Source organism: Ambystoma mexicanum, chromosome 9 (assembly GCF_040938575.1).
Source record: "Ambystoma mexicanum isolate Mex_15411 chromosome 9, UKY_AmexF1_1, whole genome shotgun sequence".
NCBI classification, from domain to species: Eukaryota; Metazoa; Chordata; class Amphibia; order Caudata; family Ambystomatidae; genus Ambystoma; species Ambystoma mexicanum.
Window position 1 is genome coordinate 1,213,386,817 of NC_090931.1, and position 24,474 is coordinate 1,213,411,290.

At 46.9% G+C, this 24,474-nt stretch overlaps 1 protein-coding gene across 2 annotated transcripts in view; it reads right to left on the minus strand.

Annotated features, from left to right (window-relative positions):
* The window catches only part of UBXN4 (UBX domain protein 4), a 1,027,720-nt gene that overhangs the window by 212,616 nt on the left and 790,630 nt on the right, over positions 1 to 24,474 (minus strand). For both annotated transcript variants that reach the window (XM_069616541.1, XM_069616540.1), the window contains exon 12: positions 17,480 to 17,611. In XM_069616541.1, the coding sequence (XP_069472642.1) occupies positions 17,480 to 17,611 (132 nt within the window). The remainder of the gene's footprint in view (positions 1 to 17,479; positions 17,612 to 24,474) is intronic.

Sequence of the window (24,474 nt, forward strand, 5' to 3'; positions counted from 1 at the left end):
GGTGAACCTTTTCTTGAGTTCCTGAAAAGCTTTCTGTGCTTCTTCGGTTCAGGTACATTTTTTGTTATTTTTTCATAGCAATATGGTGATCGGGTGTATGACCTGTGAGAAGTCTGGTATGAACCGGCGATAGAAGTTCACAAAGCCCAACATGCTCTGTACCCCTTTTACTGACGTTGGTGATAGCCATTTCAGAACGGCGTCCACTTTATGCAGGTCCATTCTGATACCTCCTGGAGTAAGAGTAAAACCCAGAAACTCAACTTCGGTGACGTGAAAGAAGCACTTCTCCAGCTTTGCATATAAACAATGTTCCCGGAGCTTGGAGAGGACTGAAAGGACGTGCTTGATATGATCCTGTTTTGAAGTTGAGTACACTAAGATATCATCTATGTACACTAGGGCGCAGACATCAATTAACTCTCTCAAAATATCATTCATGAAATACTGGAATGCTGCAGGAGCGTTGCATAACCCAAAGGGCATGACTTGATATTTGTACAAACCATATTTGGTGCGGAAAGCAGTTTTCCATTCGTCACTGCTTCTGACCCGCACCAGGTGGTATGCTCCTCGAAGGTCCAGTTTGGTGTAAATTTGGGCATCTTTGACGTGGTCCAGCATTTCAGGGATGAGCGGCAAGGGGTAACGGTTCTTCCCAGTGCTCTGGTTTAATGCGCAGTAGTCAATACAGGTTCTTAAGGCCCCTTTTTATTTTCAGAACGAAGAACAAAGGACTAGCTGCAGGGGACTTAGATGGACGGATGAATCCATTTGCGAGGTACTGGTCTAAGTAAGCCTTCAGATGAAGGTTTTCGAGTTCCGTGAGAGCATAGATTCTGCCGCAAGGAACTTGAGCACCGGGAACAAGGTCGATATGGCAGTCATAGGGCCTGTGTGGTGGCAGAGTATTTGCTTGGTCCTTCTGGAATACATCCTGGAAATCGTGGTATTCCTCAGGCAAGGTATTAGTCACTCCCAGAGTTGCCACTTCAGGAGTCGTAGAGATAATGAAAGCATGTTTCTGTTCTTGGTAATAACAGGCTGGGGAGCAGTCCCTGGGGAAGGTTAATTTTCTTGCCCGCCAGTCAATCAAAGGGTTGTGAGCGACTAACCATGGCATCCATAGTATGAGCCGGAAATTGAGGTGCCTTGATGAGATCGAACGAAATAAGTTCCCGATGTCCGTCCTGGCACAGCAAGGTTATCTCGGCTGTGCGCTGGGTTATGGGTCCGGAAGAGATTTCTGTCCCATCCACCATGGTTACCTTGTCTGTAGTCGGCTTGGAACACAGGGGAAGCTCCATCTCTGCAGCCAGGTCCTGATCTATATAATTCCCAACTGCTCCGCTGTCGATGTATGCTTCAATGGCATACATTCTTGACGATCGGTGGTTATTAATTAAGATCACCGGTATTGCAAAGTGTGAGGTCGGTGGCTCTTTTCCCCTCACTCGACAAACTGACCTCTATGTTTTCCGAGCTGGGTAGTTTCCCCGACTGACACTCCTTCTCTTCATCTTTTTCCGTGGCTCCAACGATCTTCCTCTGAGGTTTCACTGGGCAGTCCTTCAGAAAATGCCCTGATTTTCCGCAATACAGACATAGTTGTTGTCTCCTTTTATCTTGCTCTTGTTTTGTTAGTGGGGGTCGTACCCCTCCGATTTGCATGGGCTCCACTGTATTTTCTTGCACTAAAGTTACACTGTCTCTAGGTCGAACGTACACTGGCCAAGGGTCCATTTTAGAACGGTCTGCTTTTCGGTCTTGCAACCGGTGGTCCAGTTGCACAACCAAGTCTATGAATTCAGAACAATATCTGGGAGGATTAACCGCTTGAGCTAGAATGTCTTTTAATTCGCCTCGTAAGCCCCGATGAAACAACGTGGTTCTTCTGTTTTCAGGCCACCTAGCTTCAGCAACCAATCGGATGAAGGTAGCGATGTACGTTAACAAATCTAATTGTCCACAGCTTGTTCTCGGGTATTGCAAGCAAAAAGTTTTTCCATTTCCCTCTGAAATTCCCCAAAGTCACGTAATAAAGGATCATCATGGGACACCAATGGTATCGACCAATCTGCGGCGCTGCCACTTAGGTATAATAAAACAAAGGCTACCCCGGCTTGGTCATTTGGGAATGCTCCCGGCCTGCAAAGAAAATGAAGGCGACACTGATTCATGAAAGCTGTGTATTTTCGTGGATCACCAGCACACCTCTCCGGTGGTGCCAAAGGAACTGTACCTGGTAACACAACTTGTACCGGAGTAGGGACAGTGGATGACATGGTAGGATTTTGCATCGGTGGGTTGTTCCCAGGTAGAGGGGTCTGACCCGCTTGTGATTGCAAGACTTGCCTGCTGATATCTTCGGTATGCTCTTTAGTCACCAATAAGTCTCTCCGGAGAGCGTTAGTCTCCTGTCTGGCAGCGTGAACCTCGGCACAAAGTTCTCCTAACAAATGGGCCAATTGGTCCAATTCCGATGTTTCCATGGCGCCCAGGTGGATTGGTTTGGCAGGCTTCGTGTTTTGTTACACTCACCTGGTATCCACGGGGGTGTCACCCAGCTGTGGGGGCTCTGGTATTCTTCTCAGCCGCTCCCAGGTATGATCAGCGGAGAAGTTCTGCCTGGAATACAGGTGGGCAATGTTCAAGACTGGGCAACTGGGGTAAGAGCCTCCCAACACCCTGTAAGCCCGCAGCCCCTCCCCGGACCTTTCCTCAACTTGTTATGGGTTTTGGCGTGCTTTCCGTCCTGCCTTCTTGGCAGGGGCACATTGTCCTTTATGGGCGAGTGCGATCTAGTTACTTCACTGATGCCGGCCCTTTTGAGTCTTTCAGGTAGGTCTTATTGCTGTTATAATGTATGCCTTTCTTTGGTTTGAGTAATGTCTTTTCTCTTTCCTTAGGTGCGGGGAAGTTCGCTGTGGAACGTTGGCCGAGTTGGGACTCGCCGGTAGGTGATGGTGCATCGAGAGCGCCTTGATGCGGTAAGTAGGCGCTATGCGCAGCGCTATGATGCCTTGCCTTTGCTAACCTGTTGTCTTTTTGTTCCCCGTAGATTGCGGTGCTCACCCGGAGCAAGAAGTCTCAAGGCGATGCTGGTCGATGGGCGACTTGTGAGGTAAGATTCCAGCACAAATGTAAAATGTCTAATGTCCTGTTTCTCTCCTTTTTGCAGATCCGTCGGTCCGGGAGGCTCGCTGATCCTTGGATGCTGTTTGCAGGAGCGGAGGGCAGCTAGCGATGGAATCACAGGTAAGCTGCTGCTATTAACAATGTCCTTTTGTTTTTCAGATGCTGTTCTTCCAAGATTCGCAGGTAATGCTGAACACGATGAGCATCACGTTGCAGGATTGCAAAGTAACGCGAAGTGTGTCCTTCAAGTAGGTGTGGTTTCAATAGCTTCAGAAAAGTAGTCCAGGTAAAGTAGTTCCTAGGCTATCACACCGAAAACACTATAGCGCATAGCTTGGTTCCAAGGGAACCAAGCTATGTGGGTGCCTCCATGTTGGCTGGCACTGGAATTAAGTAGTCCCAAAACACAAGTCCTCATGAAGTATGAGCCTGGCACCAACGGCGCCAGGACTGGCCCCAAGAGGGCTTCAGCAAAGGATGCCCGAGTTTGTTTGAGACCCGATCCAAGGCCCCTCCTGGCCCATGGGGAGGCCAGGTTTTTTTTTTTGATACGGGTCGTGACAGCTTGCTGGCCTCTGGAAGCCCCTCTGCCCCTTCCAGAGAGTGAGAAACGCTTCTGCCCCTGCTTGGCTTGCGGGAGTTGCACCTTTCTGCCATAAGGCACATAGTGTCTGTAGCCTCTGCCCCTCGAGGCAAAGATGAAGTCAGGTTTGGCCAGCAGCGCAGCTAGGTCCAGCTATTTTGCCGCTAATTTTCAGTCCTTAATTTGTACAGGGAGTCATCAGATTTCTGACCAAAAAGGTGCTCACCTTTAAAAAGGTATGTTGAGCAGCTTATTCTGTAAGTTCAGGGAGAAGCCAGGAGGTTTTCAAAAGGACCGTCTTGTTAAGGCCACCGCCGATCCCATTGAGCAGCCAACGCAGTCGGCCACGTCCAAGACCGTTTGCAGCAACTGCCTTGCTACCTCCTTCCCATCTTCCACCATCCGTGAGAATTCATCCCGCATTTCACCCTCTCCAATGTATTGGCCCAGCTGTTCCACAGTCTTCCATAGGCCGAATGAGTATTTAGCGAACCCACATGCTATGTTGGTGGCCTTCAGAGCCATGCTGCAGGAAGTAAACACTTTCTTGGCCATTGTGTCTAACCTCTTACCTTCTCTGTCCGGGGGCAGATTTGAGGTAGAGGCCACATGTCTGGTGTCGATTGTGGCTGGCTGCACAACACAGGCTTCTGGAGAAGGGTGAGAAGATGGAACTCCTCTTGCCGGCCGGTACTTCCCAGTCATAGTGGAGCAAACCGGTGGGATGGAGCAAGGATGCTGCCACAAGAAGGTTATAGGATATGCAATTGCCGTATTAAGTGGCATATTTCTTTCAGTGACCAGCCCTCGTCCAAGATGTCTGAGTTCATAGCCTGGGGTTGGCACTGCCGAGGTCTTTAAACCTCCAGTATCTAGCACTCTATCCACCAGCGCTCTAAATTTAGCATGGGTATGGGTGTTGGGCTGACTGTGCTAAAAGTCCACATTTGGTGATGTGTCCAATCCACTGGCATCGAGAAGCCCTTGAGCCTGTGCCAAAAGATCTGCTTGATCGTCGAAATAATCGATGCATCCCGACCCCTAAAACATGAAATCGATGAGGCGTGGCCAGCAGCGCCACCAATTTGGCTTCTCTGCTGATGGCCCTGTCTGAAGCCCATCGTAAAGTGAAGATTTAGCATTCCCTTAGGAGCACCAAAGCACCCCTATACATTTCCCGTGTAGGAAGACATAGGGAACAGAATGTGCTGATTTTTGGCGGCGGCAGTTGGTATTCACCCAGGGAGTAGTGGCGGAGGTCTCGAGCGAGGCGCGAACGTGGCGTCCCTCCAAGATGGCAGAGGGTGGAAGCGGAGACTCTGCATCTAGGGCGACCAGCCCGCCGTAATTCTGCTTTATCTGGTTGGGCCCCACGCCCTCAAAACCCAGCCCTAAACGGCCTCACCCGTCAGCTGAGGGGCCCCCACAGACCGGCCCGGTCCAGCAGTTTGAAGTATAAGCACTTGGAAGTGTGTCGGCGCCGGGGGCCAGTGATCGGCTGGGGAAATGTCCCGGCGAATCTTACACAAAGCGCTAAGCAGCCATGCTGCCTCCCTCTGCCCCAAGAAGGCCGCCACAGCCGATTAAGTGCCTGGACCCCTGGAAGCCAGTTTGCCTGGCGGCCGCGTACGTAATATCAAATGCACGCTTCGCGGAAAGCGGACTTAATCATGGATAATTACTCTTCCCCAAGCACTCTACTACAAATAAATCAGATGCGTACGCCCCCAATTCCCTTAACTTGTGGCACACGACAGGCCTGCTCCCTCTTGTTTGCTCTTATTATGGAACCATTGGCCCAACACATCCAACATAATGGCTCGATACAGGGGGTGGGGACACAGGAGGCCTCGCACAAGGTGGCTCTCTGCGCTGATGATGGGCTCCTCACCATCTCTGACAACCAGCCTTCTCTTCGAGCGGCCATGCAGGATCTCCAGGCTTTTGGAGGTGTGGCAGGCTTTTTAGATAAACTTTGGGAAATCCGTGGCCCCGGGGGTGGGGTTAACTCCACAGATTGATTACTTGGGGGTCCGACTTAAGGCTGTGCCGGCAGACCTGCGGCCAAATTCCCCCACTCTTCAAACTGTTCGAGAAGGACTTAAGCAGATGGGCTAGGCAAGAGATACCCTTAATAGGGCATATTATGGCTGTTAAAATGAACTTGCTCCCGCGCCTATTGTATCATTCTGCCTCTCTTCCAGTGATCATCCCTAAAACAGCACTAGACCAGCAACAAAGGAAAGTCCTTAGCTTCATGTGGCGGGGCAAAAAAGCGAGGATCCCTAGGAAAGTTATGTGGGTGGGGCCCGCTTTGGCGGTCCGGGTGCACCTGATCTATGGAAATATGCAGAGGGCCCCAACTCACACACTTAATGACATTTTCTGAAGCCCCATCACCAAAATGGATGGCGGTCGAGCAATCACAATGCTCTCTCCGCCTTCGCTTCTTACCCTTCATCCCACACAGGTTAAGTAAACAATGGCAGCTCCTTCTCTCCACAACGAAGGTTACCCTACAAACTTGGGACGAGGCCCTAAAAGGGAAGAAAATACAGAGGGGTTTGGGCCCACACTCCCTTATTTTTGGTAATACATCCTTCACCCCGGGTATGCCACCTGGGTCATTTGGAAATTGGAGATGGGGAGGACTACACTCGTTGGCCCAATTATATGTGAGAGGGCAACCCCGCACTTTTGAGGAGTGCAAGAGAAAGATTCACCAATCAGAATCGGATAGGTTCTACTACTTCCAGTTGCGCCACTGAAATACACACCCAGAGATTAAACCAGAAAGCCCTACATACTTTAAGCCTACTGGAACTGACGATGGCGGAGGGCAGGGGCAAGGGAGGCATCTCAAGATTTTTCCAACTCCTGAGAGAGGATCTCTTAACCCCCGGCAGACCAGAGTATGCCTCGATGGGAAACAGGCCTAGGCCATCAGTTGGACAATACAGAATAGCTATACATTTGGACCAGAGCTCTCTTATCATCCAGATGTGTAACAAACAATGAATGTGCCCTAAAACTCTTATTTCAGTGTTACTATCCCAAGACACAGATCCATCACTTTCATGCCTCTGTTCCCCCTCACCTGTTGGAGGAACTGTGGGGCACGAGGGACTTATTTCCACATATGGTGTAGTTGCCCACAGATCCATTTGTTTTGGGAGGCTATTGTGGAATCGATAGTTGACATCACAGGGAGCAAACTCCCGATCTGCCTGAAAACGTTATTGCTTGGGTCCCCAGTGGAAGATGTTTATCCCAAGTCCGGGACGCGAGCCAAATTACTGACTAAGCTGCTGTTAGCAGCACGTATCACCATCGGCCGACGCTGTAAAGCCCCGGAAGGCCCAGATATGACATTATGGTGGGTGAAAGTCTGGGATGTGCTCGTCTCGGAGAGGGTGACCCACAGCAAGGGAGGGAAGCTCCACCAATTCCACACAATCTGGTCACCTCTCCTGGAATATGACTGCAAATATCCAACCCTAACTTATAAACCCCAGCTGGCACGGCTATATCTGGGCCAGGGAGTCAATCGATGAAGGAGACAAGTGGAATGGCCTACATATGCGGGAGGGAACCGGGTGTATTGGGGTAGGGGTGGGGTTTTCATTGATCGTTTCATTTGTGGATTGCACTGGATGCTATGTTACTGTACTATGCTCCAACCTAAAGGGAATCCTCTCCATAGTAGAGGTAAAGGGTGGCAGCCAGACAAGAAGTGAAAAGAGGGGGAAAGGGAAATGCATTCTTAAAGAATCAAACCCCGGGGCCCCACTCTCCCTACTGTATAGGCCTGGCCGGAGGGCCGAGGCCACGCGGTCGTCAGGGTTGACCAAAGTACCAGTCGCCGAAAGTCAGACGTCTCCGGCGTAGGGGTCCACAGCAGTCGAAGAAGGTCGAAGACCAAGACGACCAATGGTTGTGGGAAAAAAATAGTTATACATTTTGCAATAATTCTCTTACGAGCTCCGCACATGGCGACCAGGTACATGGGCAGAAAAAAACAATCCGAGGGACCTCGACGCGCGAGGGATTTTGGGTACACTACACGTCACATTAGGGATAGTGTTACAAGCACGCCCATGTCAAAGTCCCCCTTTCGATCCTTGAAAGAAAGATGCAATACTCTGCGATTACCACTAGATGTCAGACTATATGCACAGCACGTGATTCTAAGCAGATTAACAAGCATCAGAAAAGATATAACGAAATGTTGTCAAAAAGAGTCGAAGATTCCTCAGAGCAGCGTGTCGAGCGTGCAGAAAAAAGGAACTGAGGTACTGGACGTAGTGACATGTATATATACACGATGCTAGACGTCCGGGCTGGAACCGACAATCGAGCACTGGGCAAGAGGGATCGACGATCGAGGCGAGGTGACTACGACCCCTGTCTAAAAAGTTTCTGAGCATCAGAGCTGGAGGAGGATATTGATCAGATGAGAAATCTGCGGGAGAAAGGCAATCTACTGAAGAGCAGTTTACTTGCCAGGATGTTTTGGGTCACTGGAGCCATTTCCGACAAAACCACTGATGTAAATATCTACCTTGAGGTCCTAGGAAGGGGGATTACTCACCATATTCACTCCTTGGTGTCTCCATGGTCCATGGTAGTGATTCCTGGGAGGCAAGTCCTAACCGTGATTTCCCACAGACTTGCATTGGGGAGGTCCTGCAAGTTCTTCTGGGGGTCTATCTTCCGACCTCTGGAATCCTTCCTTGGAGTCTCCTGTAGCCTTCCATAGGGTAGATTGTTGCAGCATCTGAACCTGTGGGGTAGAAATGTACTCAACTCTAGTACTGTGGGTCTACCTTTATCTTTTCCCATTGTATCCTATGGAACATTGAACTGACACTGGAACTCAGGGTATGCACCTGCCACTGGATGTTTTGTCTATTGTCCCCTAGTGGGTCAGTGAGGTCTGGACTAGGATTCATCCCTTTTGTACTTACCTGTGATTTTCTATCCATTTTTAAAATCATCACTCATTTCTGCAATGGTGAATGGACTTGAAACACTAACTGGTAACAACATGTATATTTTGCCATGAAATCTATCAGGAAGGTTATTGTACTTAAATGTTCATTGATTTATGCTGGCTTTTTGCTACGGTTCACTATGGTTTCATCCTCTTTGTGGCTTTAATGTATTGTTCTGGGTAACTGTTAGGGAGAATTCTCTGTTTAAGCTGAATTTCCCTACCTAGTGAGTCCCCCAGCAGCTTTGCTGGATTTCTGGGGTTTCTTTTTTTCTCCTGCCAAGAGTGAGACTCTTTTTCCCTCACTCTTGGACATGTTGAAGTGTGTTTTCTTGGTTAAACCTTGTGTTGAATGGGCTATGGGGTCTTTTACTCCATAGGGCCTCATGTATTTTTGTGATGTGGGTTACACAGCACCCTCTGTGCCGTGACCCAGGGGTGTCCTAGGGACTCCCCAACATAGACTCCATACCCTGGGACTGACTACTGTCTCCCAGGGCATGTAAAGTCACCAAAGACTTTGCTAGTCTTGAATCCTGAACAGAACCAGTACAAACCATCATATTGTGGACGTACTGGCTGGGGCAATTCGATTGCCCCAGGGTCTGTTAGTCGAGGGGGCACGTCTCCGTCCCCCCTGATCGAGTTTTGGCTGGTGGCAGTGGAAACTACGTTTTATATTCGACCGCGAATATTTTCCTATGGGATTTCCCATTGTTTTAGGCTAACACATTTAATTATTTATTTACGGTAGCCTTAAACATACCGCCGGTTTATATATTTATTTTTATAACTCCGGTTGGGACTTTTTGCCAAAACTTGATGCTAAAATGGCGTTGGTGTTCGCCTCTGTAACTCTGACCCAAAGTGGAGCCCTTTGTTCCACTTTTGGCGGGCTTCTCCACAGAAGCCCTCCAAAGTGGTGCCACTCTGTCTGGGGTACTTAGGAGGGGTGGAGGGGGATTTAGGCACCCTGGACTGAGTTACCTTGGTAACTCAAGTCGCACTCCGTCCTGATTGGCCCAAGTGGTGAGCCGGCCGGCTCACCACTTAGCATGTTTGAGTGACAGCTAGGCTGGGTGAATGGGGGTTTGCTGCATAAAAGCAGGGCTTTGGGGACTGGAACTTCAGAAGTCGCCACAGGACCAAGAATCCGACGAGGGAAGAGCTGAGCCGACCTGCTTCGACGACACCACCCGGTGGAGCCCTGCTGAACCGTCTCACCACTTTTCCCGACGACCGAGGAGAACTCTTAACGGAGTGGCTCCTTCCCTTGACTGGTGGGGACAACCAGTTTTCGCCTTCTTTTCGCTTCTCGAGGTATCTCGTGGCCGCCTTGCCAGTGCCAAGCACCCCGGCAACCGGAACCCCACCACTTTTACCTCAACCACGAAAGTCGGTACAACCCTTTAACCGGAGGACTCCGCGGCTGGTTTCTTCCCGGGCAGTGCAACGACCTTCTTCTTCTGCTCTTCAGCGAGAACTTCTTCTCCCCTGACCGACGTCGAGCCTTGCTGCCACTGCCTGGAACAACTGCCACCGCTGGAGGATCCTTTCCGCTTAAGGTACCGTGTTCCGCCTGGCTTCCCTTGCTACCGACTGTACGGGGTAGATTTAGCCCCCGGCTTTCGACCCTGGGAGTGCCTGGGACACCCTGGCTAAACTTTCTAAACCACTCTAAACTCTTTCTAACTCTTTGCAAGACTTTGAATCCCTAATAACAGTGTGATCTTGGGCACATTTTTGCTCCGGCTACTCTAAGAGTGGGCCCTGCCTAGTGACTTTTGCTCACCTGTGACTTTGTGTTTCTTTGAGCCTATTGCAAGTGTTCTGGACCTTAGAGTGGTGTGTTTAACCCGTTTCTGTTTCTTTTTTATCCCTTTCTTGAACCTACTAGAGTGTCATCTAACGTTAAGCACTCACCTCTGTTTTAATTATGTGATGTTAACTTAGAGTTGGCTAGATAGGAGTAAGGGTTGAAACTGCTTTTATTGTAACTGTGTTTGAAGTGTTTTTACTATACTTTGCTAGAGTGTTTTCAACTTATGTGTTCTTAAAAATAAATAACTTTATACCTTTGAAACCAAGCTCTGGTCAGTGTTTGCTTGTGCTATTGTGTCTGAGTACATATTGTGTATACTTTGCATACTGCCTAACTCTTCTTGAGGGAAGTCTGACTGCTCAGCCACAGCTACCAGGTAAATCTGGGTGGTGCGGACTGCTACCAAGTGGGTTTACTGCTATACCTGTAGTCTTAAATCTTTTGCAGTGTTCCCCAAGGGAACTGCACAGGTTTCTGCCTAACAGTAACTGGGCATTTATACAGCGATAAGTCTCTATGAGGTCTAAATGTATTGGTGAATTGTGTTTTAGGTGTTAGGGATTGTAAATCTATTTTTCCTCAGGATAAAATTGTGTTTCCCTTTTTAATACTGCATTCTGTTATATATAGATTAGGTGCTAGCCACCAGGTCTAGGGCCTTCCACATGTATTAGGGTTGAAATGTTCTTTAGGACAGCGCACTTCCTGGTTCTCCCCACACCTTTTTATTTTATGTTGGTTGCTTGCTCTTGCCAAAGGAACCATATATAGAAATTGGGGTTAAGAGATCCCTTAAATAGGCATTACTGTTTTTAAATATGCTTGGTATCTTTGTAATAATATGAATAACGTACTTATTTAACCTGATCGTTTTTTTATGTGTGACTTTATTGAAGTATACATTTTCAAATATGTCAGTGTAGTGTATTTTCTAGATTTATGTGTGGGCCTACTGTACCTCAGTGCCTATCTAGTGCCCTTGTCGCTCAGTCAATGCTACGCACAATTAAGAGAGGTTTGGCTTCCCTTTCTTGTCAGATGTTTTAGCCTTCCTAATGGGGTTAGTTGTTGTAGCATTCTCAACAGAGGGTGGTATAAAACCTGCAGCTTCTGTGAAGATCTCTGTGAGGGCCTCTCTCTTCAAAGGAACCTAAAGACGACCAGCGGTGAACGCCCTCGAACCCATGACCTTGCATTCCGACCACAACAGTGAGCCTTGTTTTCTCCAGCGATTTAATGTCCCCAGGACAGTTTCTAACTTTCTAGGTGTTCAGGGACCCGAGATCCCTTATGTCTCTTGAACCGCCTTCCTCCCCATTGGGTTTGAATTGGGCGTAAAGTCCTGCTTACTGTAGCTATATCTGGGGCAATCCCAGGATAGTGGAGTCGGGGTCAGTACCTCTATGGGTCATCCTTAAAAACCTCAGCAGTGGTAGCTTGTTTTTCCTTTTGCTGAGCTCGACCTAACACCCTTATGCCCCCAACAAGCTTAGGCATCCTTTTCTAGGCCCTCTTGGGGCCAGTCCTGGCGCCTTTGGCGCCAGGCTCATACTTAATGAAGACTTGTGCTTGGGGACTACTTTATTTCAGTGCCAGTCAACATGGAGGCATCCACATAGCTTGGCTCCTTGGAACCAAGCTATGCGGTATAGTGTTTTGGGTGTGGTAGCCTAAGGACTATTTTACCAGGACTACTTTCTTGATGCTATTTAAACCACACCTGTCATGCATGCTGGACATATTACCTCTGGACCTGGAACAACATCTTCACGCAGAACGAGTTATGGCCATAGAACTGCTAGACCGTTCTATTCTAAATGGAGATTGTTTGATGCACTGCCGGGAAAACGACGTCTGCATTATTCCCGTCGTTAAATTCACGTGATTCAGGTTAGTCACGTGTGTTATGGCAGTACATTCATAAGCAGCGTGGATACATCGCTCGCTGCTTCTAATTGAACCAATATGGCGTTTGGTAGCTGAAACCCTTGATCTGCGTCCTCGCATTCTCTTCAGTTACTTCCTTGGCTTCTTCGGCGTGTTTTCTTCCACACGTGAATTCCTGGAGCTGCTGCCTGGAAGTCACAGGTTGGCCGCACTGTCTGCGTGCTCTTCAGTCGCGTGTATTCTGACACGGGGGTTCCTGATTTCTTCGCATGCTGCTTTCCTGACTACGTGAAGTTTGGTCACGTGTAAATCCCACGCGGACGCCGTTTCCAAGCGCGGCTGTCCTGGGCTGCATGTACTTTGGTCGCGTGTTAAATCTCACGCGGACGCTAGCGCGGCTGTCCCGGCTGCGTGTACTTTGTTCGCGGGTAATACACACACGGACTCTGGAACTCTTCAGGTACGGCTGCTCTGACTGCGTGCACTTCTGTTTGCGTATCGCACGTGGTCTACTCTACTCTTTATACGCTGCGGTCCTAGTTGCGTGTCCTTGTGTTGCGTGTGAATCCTCACGCTTGCAAGGGAGGCTGTCCCGGCTGCGTGAACTCTGTCGCGTGTAAACCTGCACGCGGGCTTTTGAACTCTGTTGAAACGTGTAATTCCACACACATACAATTCTTTGCTTTGGAGTGAATCCCTGGCACCTGTGATGAGATAACAGGTGGACTCATTTCATCATATTTCTGTTCTACGTGGGTAAGGAAGTATTTTTGTTTTTTAAGGTGATTGTGCACAGTACTTTGGATGCTATACTGTGGTGCACCAACTCGGTATCTAGCGTGAGCCTCGTGCCAATCGGGATAAGTCTCCCTTACTAACCTTCCCCTCCTTTTCGTTGTTTCAACTCCTGGATTTCTTCAGAGACTTTGGTGGAGACTTCAGTTCTAAGCCTACAGGTCAGTGTTGTTAATTAGTGCTATTGCTGTTCTATAGTTGATTTGGGACAGTTTCTCATGATACTTTATCCTAGCCTGACTTCCTATAAAGCTCCCACGCCCTTTCCAATGATCCCTCTCTCTGCCTGTTTCACCAATCAGAGAGTGGTATCATTTGGAAGGTCTAATTTGACTTCACTACTATCAAGTCGTGTGAATAAGGATCCGGAAGAGCCCTACCAATTGTATCCTTTTTGGTTACCGTATCCTTTTCATAAGATACCTTGGTGATTTATGACAACGCCCGACTTGGATAACACGCTTTGCGTTACTTTGCAATCCTGCAATATGACGCTCATTGTGTTCAGCTGCATCTGCAGACCTCGAAAGAACAGCCTCTAAAAAACAAAAGGACATTGTTAATAGCAGCAGCTTACCTGTGATTCCACCGCAAGCTGCCTTCCGCTCCTGCAACCAGCATCCAAGGAAAACCGAGCCTCCCAGACCGCCAGATCTGCAAAAAGGAGAGAAAAAGGACATTAGACATTTTACAATTGTACCAGCAGCTTCCCTCACGAGTCACCCATCGACCAGCATCGCCTTGGGACTTCTTGCTCCGGGTGAGCACCGCAACATACTGGAACAAAAGACAACAGGTTAGCAAAGGCAAGGCATCATAGCGCTGCGCATAGCGCCTACTTACTGCATCAAGGCGCTCTCGAAGCACCATCACCTGCCGGCAAGTCCCAATTCAGCCAACGTTCCACAGCAAACTTCCGCGCACCTAAGGAGAGAGAAAAGACATTCTTTAAATCCAAGACAGGCATACATTATAACAGTAATAAGACCTACCTGAAAGACTCTAAAGGGCCTGCATCAGTGAAGTAACTAGATCGCACTCGCCCACAAAGGACAACGCGCCCCTGCATAGAAGGCAGGACGGAGAGCACGCCAAAACCCATAACAAGGTGAGGAAAGGTCCGGGGAGGGGCTGCGGGCATACGGGGAGTTGGGAGGCTCTTACCCCAGTTGCCCAGTCTTGAACATTGCCCACCTGTTTTCCAGGCAGAACTTCTCCGCTGATTATACCTGGGAGCGGCTGAGAAGGGCACCAGAGTCCCCACAGCTGGGTGGCGTCCCCGTGCATACCTGATGAGCGTAACAGCTTTGGCCCTGCACTCACTGAACTTCAGTACTTTATGTGTACCAGCTAAGTGGGCCCTCCTGGATACTTACCTCTTCCCTCAGGAACCTATTGGGACACCTAAAAGACAACCAGAAAATTGGTACAGGCAATAGCTGGAAATTTGAAGTTACAGTATGTGGTGCTGGGTGCCTGTTACGCTCACCTGGCTCCCACAGAGGTGTCGATCGGAACTGGACAGCTGCGGTCTCCACCAATGACGCGTAGGGCCGAGATGACGGACTGGACTGGCCCACCTAGCTTTGTTTACTTGGCCCGTAGGAATATTCTTCTGATGGTTTGGAAAGATGAGCTCTCCATCCTGCATTGAGCGCAGATGCAGTGGAAGCTGCGCCGACCCGTGAAGAGGAATAGTACCCCCGGTGGTAAAATCAGGTAAGTCTATGGGAGGGTAACTAATATTCCTCTGTGTATTCCCTTGGCTCACCTTGCTGTTCTTGTCTTCTCCTTAGGTGCCGGAGTGCGGCGGGAACATACAGGAGGATGCGGTGGAATGTGAAGATGCTGCGAAGGCCGGTGAGTTCAGCGCGGCGCTGCAGCAGGCGAAGCGACGTGCATAAAATAACTTCTTTCTTCCAGCTCGAAGGCGCGATGGATCGGGAATTCAGGTAAGGATTAAAGGTATTGCTCTTGTTCTAACCTTTTCTCCTTCTTTCTCCCTTCTTCTAGGAGCTCCAAACTCGAGGCGGGCGTGGCAGAAGGCTGGATGCAGACTTGCAGGCACGGCGAGCGTTACGCTGCTGGATGCAGAATAACGAAGCGTGTGCTGCTCTTCGGGCGTGGTTTAAATAGCCTCCAAAGTAGCCCCAGGTAAGTATTCCTCCCCAGCCCCGCCCGAGTAAAAAATAGTCCCTAAATAGTTATTTAGGTTTCGTTATATTTGCATTTCGATCTCATCTCAGCGTCACAATCACATATATCCATGTATTGATATATACATTTAACATCTGTTCTCCCTACTTTAGTAAATGTATTTATTTATAACCCAACTGTGAGTTGTACATATGTACTAAAGCTTGTTTACTTGGGTGAAATAGTTTTATAACTTATTTGTGTGGGTCTTTTCCGTATTAAGTCTGATAAGTGTTAAATGCACTACACAACAGTGTCACCTTCCTCCTCAGGCCAGCCTTGATGCTTGGTCAATGCTACTTAAGAGAGTAGCTTTGCTCAACTTGGGATCTGAATACCCTTGATAACCCTCTGTTGGTTTTTCCAAGTCTTATCCTAGGTAGTGACTCTCCTAACTTGTGAAAGTTGTGAAGAAACAGTTGTCAGGACACAACAAAGCACTACAGATTTGGTAACTAAAAACCTACCGCTCTATACTAGACCAAGTTACTCATTTTAAGAAAAAGGTAATCTACAAGTTCAATATAAACATGTAATCCTTAATCCTTTTAAAATTGAGAAAGTTAAAGAATTATGAAAAGATAAGGGTCCCAATGCAAAAGGTGGTGAAAATAATTCAATTCCTCATAGCTTATCAAGCTTCACTGCCATTTTCTTAAATAGATGCATCAGGTGAGGAAGAAGGGGTGCCTCCCTCTTCACCTTCCATCCCTCCTCCATCTCTTACTCGATTAGCAAGACCTACTAAAAAGATAATTTAGAGAAAGAAATTGCACTAGGAATAAAGAGAATGTGTTGTTAGATAAAGACAAGGAAAGAGGAGAAAGGGAAAGAGCCTTCCTTTAAAGACAACAAGAAGATCATAGAGACCAGAAGGAAATGAAGCAAATGTCTTGTGATGCCTGGTCATCTGTTTCAGGGGCAACTAATGAAAATGAATGCTTTCAGCTCATCTCCTCACCTCGAGATTGCCCAAGGACTTGGTGAGTATGTACAATGAGAAGAATGGTTTTGTGGATTGGTTAAGAGAATTTAAGGTGGTACGTTGAATGCAGAGTTAATGATCCTGATCTGATTCCCTGGAATCTTAGACTCCCTCAGATTGGGTATTATGCCATCATAGAGATAAGGTCGACTTTGAATATGTTAAGCAGGTAAATATAGCCAGATTTGGGAAGACTCCTGCCCAGTACTAAAAGGTTTAGGGAGCAGAAAAAAAGGCTAATGTTTAATGTGTTACCTGGGTTTGTGATTCGACAAAAAACCTGGATTGGTGGATTGAAGGCCACCTAAGTTAAACTTTTGAAGACTTGAGAAGTTTGTTTATGCTTGAACATCATTTTCGATGCATGTTCCCCAGAACTGAAACAGCACTTGGCTGGTTCCAAAGAATTAGACCCCAAGAAGCTGGTATTTGCTACTGTCATATGGGTAGCCAATATGGTGACCCATAAGGTCAATGGAGTTCCTCATAAAACTGAGGAGGGGAAGAAACAAAAGGAAAAAGGAGGGTCTGCTAAATCTCATCCCAAACAGTGCCACAAAAGAAATTGGAGGGTTAACCCACATAAGAAAAACAGCCGTTTGAGCACAATAAGCCTCCCTTTCAAAGAACTTCTGTAGAATGCGTGGTTCAGAATATGTCATCCTTATTTGTGCTAGTCCTTGTATATCCCAGTTTTCCCATTCCTTTTGAAACTCAGACAAAAGCTCTTTGGATCACAAAACCTGTTGTCAGAGATCTGTTCCTTCTCATGACACAGTTCAATTATGTACAACCAGTCAACATCCTCTTTAAAAATCATTGTCTATCTTACACTAACAATAGAAAACAAAGGGCACACCTACAAAGTGTCAAAGATTTTCGAAGTAGTGACATCAGAAACAATGTACAATCTCTGCTCGAGTTCAAATCAATGCATCAAAAGTATATTTCACAATGCACATGTATTGTTGATAACTAGTGCCTTTCTGATGGATACAAATATGCATTTAAATCAGTGTATGAACATGCAATGGTCTTGATAAAAAAATGAAAAACTGCATGTAGAAATTCATTACATACTGGCAAAAGAACAACTGAAGCACTTGGTGCAAGGTCCAATTCCAAGAGTGTGTTCCCATAATCATCCCTGGTAAACTCCCTCCTGGGGAACATTGTAGCCAACGAAAAGTTGCCGTAGGTATTGCCAACCCGCTGTGGGAAAACAAAACATAACATTTTCTTTATAGTAAAAGTAATGTGTTCAATACAGTAACAAGGATTAATCCTAAAACATTATCTATTAAGCCATTTTACATGGTCAAACTATTTTCTGCACGCAGCCTTTTAGGGACATTACTTGCCTGTTAAATGGATTAACATGCTGTGGTTTCCTGCTCTTTCATCTTGGCCAGTTAAGTTTCCAGAACTATCATTTACATGAAAATGTTACTTACCTGTGATAATCGTTCAACCAACATATCTTCAATAGATTAAAATACTCCTCACCTATTTGTCTCTACAAATCATCTAAATTTTGCCTAAATGCTCAAACAGAAACAAACCTCATTCATAAATCATGGCAATCCGCATTATTAACACCTGCCAGCTGTGGCTTTGCCACTCAGAAGTTAACAATGAAGGCTTTATGAACAGATATAATTCTATGTTTAAAGCTTTCTGTACAATGCCTGCTCCTGCTCACTACCTGCTCCTCAGAGTTTTCTCTATAAATGTATGCTCTGTCCGGGCTGCTGGTCCTCCTGCTGCTCTCTCCTTCATCCCCTCATCAAGGCATTGCTCATGCGTGCTGCTCTGCCCCACAATGGAAAAAGAAAGGGGGCACTTTCTTTTTATAAAGAGACCCTTTTTAGTTTGGGCTATTAGGTGGCACTGAAAGCGCTACCTCTAAAACCGAAACTATTGTCATTAACATAAGAGTTTCATATATGGGCTATTAATGAGGGTCTGTAATGCTTTTCCAATCGAGATGACATTTCAGGAGGGATACACAGTTGTAATCCCTCCCATTCCGTGCCCCCAACCAACGTAATCCCTATGGCTAATCCCACCCATTCCTGCCCATCTCGGAACTCTTCGATTTTGTGTGAGCTCTCCCATGGAGGCAGCCATCTTGGATGACTGTCTCTAAAGAAACTCTCTGGAGACGAGCCAAAACCAGCAGCCATCTTTGAATGGGAAAGATACCATGCATCTTGCAAATAAAAGGATACATTGAATCATGCAGTTATAATCTCTTTTTATTATTACGTAAAGATTACTTGCACTTAACACCCTAGTTCAATTGTGTTAAAATGTTTACAGTTTAAAGAAATAATTAAATAATCCTAACAATGGGCCATTTAGATTTGAGATGGTAGCGAACCAAAAGTATATAAAATGTACTGTGATAAACATTGGAAAAATGACAAAATGGGTAGGGTGGTAAGGAAGTTTTGTCCAGTGTTCTTGAGAGCTTCTGGCGCATAGCATCTCCTTAGCTTGAGAAGGTATGTCCTTGAAGAATGCCATGTTTGCAGCCAGCTCTCCGGATGAAAGAAGTCAACAGCAACAGAGCCAGGCTCAAAGGTGCAGCCTATTAGGCACTGCCAGAGCCGGGGAATCAATCGCCAATTTCACCGCTGCGGATGAATGAAGTAAATATCCCCGCCCGGACCGTGACCCTGGCCCGGCAGCGTCAGGCTTCTGCATTTGAATCACCACTGCGACCCCGGCCTGACAAAGACGTGCAGAAGGCCAGCCGAGGGAAAGGTCTGAATTATAATTATTTTCAACCTGTGTTGCTATGAGTTGTCTTGCTTCCAAGACAAACTTGTTGCCCTTGAGCTATTCTGCCGGACTCCCTGAACGGGTGCCCTGAATTAGACCATCAATCGCAGAGCCCAGGAAAAGTTCACATGGTGTCTCATGCCACCAAGTTATCCATTCCTTGTGCGCAGGATATTAAATCGGGTAAACATAAAAATAAAAGAATATTTAACCTGATGCTTTCACTTTCCTAAGAACAATCAGTCCGATCTCCTTGTAGGTGGAACAAGTGATTAAATAGAGAAACTTGATCTTTGCTTTCCAGTAAGTCCTGGCCGCCAGAGGCCGATGAATAAATATTTCTGGACCATGCTTCCACTTCATGCTCTCAAAGTGTTTCTCGTATTTGGCGCTGAAAGGTTACTTGCAACTGTTGCTTTTCGGGAGCGTTCTATATGCGCAGATCAGTACACCAAGCCATGCTGTATTAAGAATCTGCGCATGATTAGGAAAAGCAGGTGTATTAAGAACGGAGTTCAAGAGACAGACTCGAAGCTCTACGAACCTGGATTATTGTGAAAGGAAGAAAACAAAATATATGGCAGAAAGGATGGTATTTCGCGCATGGGTCATGGATGACGGCAAATCAACCGAGCAGTCCTATTTATGCTTGTGACTCAGCGCGATTTAATTGCTGTTTGGATCAACACATTGTGACATTTTCTCTTTGAGAAGCACTTCCTCCACTAATGTGTTCATGAAGGTGCCAAGCTACGAATGGAGGTGAGACGCCCACCTTATTTCCAGACTACCCCTAACCTCCTCCTCACTTTAACTCACTGTGCCTTTCACATTTAGGATTAATGATGCAAACAATGCCTTTGTGTGTGAAGGGGGGGGGTGCTTTGTCATGTTTTGTAGGGCATGGTGTGTTATTATACTGAATTATATAGCTTTACACTCTTTCCCGTGTAGGCGAGTTTGTCTAAGATCATATAGAGCCGGGTTGCATTTCTTTGAAACTATAGTTATTTTTTCGACAAATTGCTTAGAAAGTGCAGTTGTATTATTTATTTAGGACGGATTTCTGAAAATGTGCCCTCCTTCTATAAAGTGGGTGGGGAGTGTGGCGCGCCTGTCAGCCTCGTCTCATCTTTGCTTGTTTCTACTTCTCGCATGGCTCCCATGCAGGGCAGTTTCTAATATTGCACCCAGAGCAAACCGCCAGAATAAGTCTGCAGCCTCTCCCAAGTGGCTCCATACTGCTATCCTCCAGTGGCATCACTAGGGACGCGGTAACTAATGGTGTCACCCCCTACCGGCAGTGACACCATGAGTGGCGCACCGGGTGTCACCAAACCTAGTGAAGCCACTGGCGCAGGCGCAGTCTCCCTGTGTCACCATCCTTCTCCCACGCTTGCCAACCATGAAGGCCTCCGTAACGAGTCTGCTGCATGCCACCGCTGCTTTGCTGTGCCTGTGCCGTGCACAGGGGTTGCTGAGCGAGGAAGTGAAGTGCACCTTGGACCTCGGCAACCACCTTTACTTTACTGTGCATTTCTACCGCGCACCAGGTACTCGAAGGCTTCATGGCGCCAACATGAACACAATACAAAACAGACACGTTATAGAGTGGACGATAACCTTCACTCACAAAGAAGGAACGGTAGAGACACCAGAGTAAGGTGGGGAAACTAGCAGAATAAAAATGTTTTCAGTTTCTTTTTGAAGATGTCCGTGGGCTTAATGTCCCTGAGGTCCGATGAAAGAGCATTCCAGGCTAACGGAGCCGCTATATTAAAAGCTCCTTTGAGAGCTATGCTTGTTTTACATCGTAGTGTTTTAAGAAGGTTAGTGTTGTTGGATCTTCGAGATCTCATGATTTGTTTTTCCACTATGGCCTCCAAATAGGCTGGCATGTGACCTGTAATACATTTATGAGTGATTAATAGCATTCTGAAATGCACTCTGGCTTTAAAGGGGAGCCAGTGCAAGCTCTGCCTTGCCTCAAACACATGTTCCTTCAACCTCCAGCCCTTCACCACTCTAACTGCGCCATTCTGAATGACCTGTCAACGGTTCGTCTCTACCTGTGTGATGTCGATGAGGAGGCTACAATAATCGATTTTTTAACCAACGAGGACTCTGGCTATAGTCTCTGCGTTCCTTTCCGATATGAGTGGGCGGAGATGTCGTAGCAGGTTATGTAGAAACCAGGTTGCTCACCTGAGCTTTCATGTTCACATTCTGGTTGAGGATGCCTAATCGTTTTTCTTTTTTCTTTACCTCGATTTTACAGTTTGTGATGTTGAAGCTATTGAACATCGGGCCTAACTTGATAAGCCTCTTGTCCATTCCCACAATCAGGAGTTCCGTCTTTTCACTGTTGAGGGCCAGGACATTCAGTACCATACAAGTGTGGATGGTGTCATATGCTATATTGATGTTGCTTTCATTTATGCTATAGGACCCTGTTATAGGGATGACACATGGTCATCCATGTAATTGGCGAACAGAATGCCCTTGTGTTCTAGTAAGTTGAAAAAAGGCAGCACAAAGATGTTGTAAAGGCTTGGCGAAATGCAGGCCCTGTAGGGTACCCCATAGGCCAAAGAGACAGGTTTAGCCTCTGCCTCCCCACTAGCAACCCTGCCCTGTCTTCCATTAGGAAGGAAGCAATCCATTGAGCAGCATGGTCCAAAAATAGGGCTATGTCCTTTAACCTGGAGATCAAGATGGAGTGATCCACCAGGTCAAAGGCAGCCGAAAGATGCAAAATCATAAGTATGGAGGCCTGGCCGCTGTCCATGGATTCCAACAATTTGGATTTCAGGGCAAGGAGAGCGGTCTTGGTCCCGTGACTTTGCTTAAACCCTGATTGATACTTGTGAAGGATCTGTGAAATGTTAAGGTGTAGTGAAATCTGGTTATAGGCCACCCTAGCCAATATTTTCAGAACAAACGGGGTATTGGTGATAGGTGTGTAGTTTGCCGGTGTCAAGGGGCAGAGGTCTGGCTTTTTTAACAGGGGCGTAATCCATGCTTCTGGGACACAGTTTTGTGCAAAGGAGGCATTACCGAATTTGGTGAGAACTGGAATAAGCACAGAGGAACACTCCTTGATAATCATGGAGGACCCGGGATCCCCCTTGCAGCTGGTAGTTTTAAGTTGCCTAATGACCTTAGTAAGTTCTGGTTCGGAGACAGGTGAGAAGTGAAAAGCCTGATGAGCACCAGCGTTAGCTGATGTCACACTGGGTTCTGGCTCTGGATCTCTATTTAGAATTAGTTTTTTTACCTCAATACTTACTTTAATTTTTTAAAGTTTATCCATCATAGCTATCAGAATATCAGAGCACAAAGCCTCATTTTTCAGAAGTGGTTCTTTAGTTGGTCCTTTCAGGTGTTCTTGTTCTTTTAAGATTTTAAACAACTCCTTACTACCTGAGCTTGAGTTGAGGGTAGAGGCCCATGGTTTTTGGTTCTCTGATGTTAATTTCCGATAATTTCTTACTAGCCTCGCGACCCTGTGGTCGCCGGTTTTCCTTGTGAAGCAATCATTACAGGTCTGAAAATAAATACATGAGTGGTCAGACCAGGGACAAGGCAGGATTTCATTGTCTGAAATGTTCATATTATGCGATGCCACCCAGTCTAAAGTGTGCCCCCCCTTTGTATGTGTGGGGGCTCTCACAGATTGTTGAAATCCTAAGGAGTCCAGTGCAGCCTTCAGAGTCCCTGCCGTAGCGTCCAAGTCGCTACCAAAGTACTGCAGTTTTGGCCACCTGGCCAAAGTCCCGGCCAAAGTCACTCTACCTTGCCAAGGCCCTTCAGCTGCCAGCTCATTCCTGGTGGCACTGGAGCCGGAGCTGGAGAACAGACTTGCCTACTGTTAGGGGAGTTTTCCTAAAGTCCCACTGGCAGTGAGACTTTAGCAAGCTATGCCAGTGGTTTGTAGATCCCAAACGCTTAGTATCAGTCTGTACTAGCTCAGGACATTGGTAGAGTGGCAGAGCAGTCAGGTTTTAAATGTGAGCTGTAGGTAAGCACACTGAATTTTAGCTAGACAGACACAACAAAGAAGCACTTACACATCTAGTTATATAAAAATTATATTTATTATATTTACACCAGAATCACCTTAAATACTTCATACGTTTATACTAGAACACTTGAGAATACTTGATAATACACTTCAAAGGGCACTTTCCCTTTTGTGTTTGTTCCCGGTTACATTTGTAGCAACGTTACAAAAGGAACAAACAATGGTATTGTATTATCGGTTATTGCGCACTCATGCGGTTTTCAACGGTTTATACAGTAGTACATTTACTCTGGAAACACATACAGTAAAGTCACTTAAAGGGAGTAAAATGGTTAGCTAGTGCAACATGAGCTTAGTTCAAGATTCTAGAGATGGTTTATTCGACTAGTAAGTCTATTAAGTCCAAAAACGCAACCCTTGCTAAAGGCAGTTCGGAGAGGACTTTAAGTCTTGACAAACAGCGAATTGCGAAGAGTTCCTGTGGATTTTTTAGATGTCTAGAGTTATTGAAGCAGAAAGTTAAAAACTAACAAGGGACATATTAAAACTGACTTGAAAAGGGGAGACAAGCAGCGGCTTGCGTTAGAGGTAAGAGGGGGTTGCCCTGGACACCTCTACATGCACTCCAACGCTCTGGAGCGGCTGCCTGGAATCAGGGAAGCAATACCTTTTCCCCCTGCAGTCCCACACTCTGGTTAGGGGGTCTGGAGGGTTATTGTGGGTTCAGCAATGATTTGGATGGATTGAGCCTTTCCATGATGATGCACTGGAAATGGGCAGCAGGTCCCCTGGTATTGGGGTTCTGTAGCTCTGAAAAGCTACTAGGACCTCGGGAGATGGCTCGTTTCTTGGGACTGATTGTTCACACCAGCTAAAAGGAGGGAGTCGACCTCTTTGGAGCTCCTCTGTCGCATAGAAAACGGGTTCAGGACAGCAGTGGTTGCTTCACGGCATTGCAAAAGGTCTGCAGGCGTCTCTGGTTGTTTTTTTTTTTTTTTTACAGAAAGGGTGTTTGGTTGTCCAATCAGGACAGGCAGACCCCCCCTGAGGGAGCTGGACCTATTCAGGCACTCTGGCAGACAAAGGACAGGGGGGTGGAAAACTCCTCCCCTACTTCTTGCCTGCCCAGACACCCTGGAGCCTAGGCGGGGATACCAACTGGCTCCTGCCAAAGGCAAAACACCCACAGACCTCCCCCCTCCCAGAATGGTAGAAGGGCTAACAAAGAACAACCACGGTAGTAATGATGAAAAAAGAAGGGAGG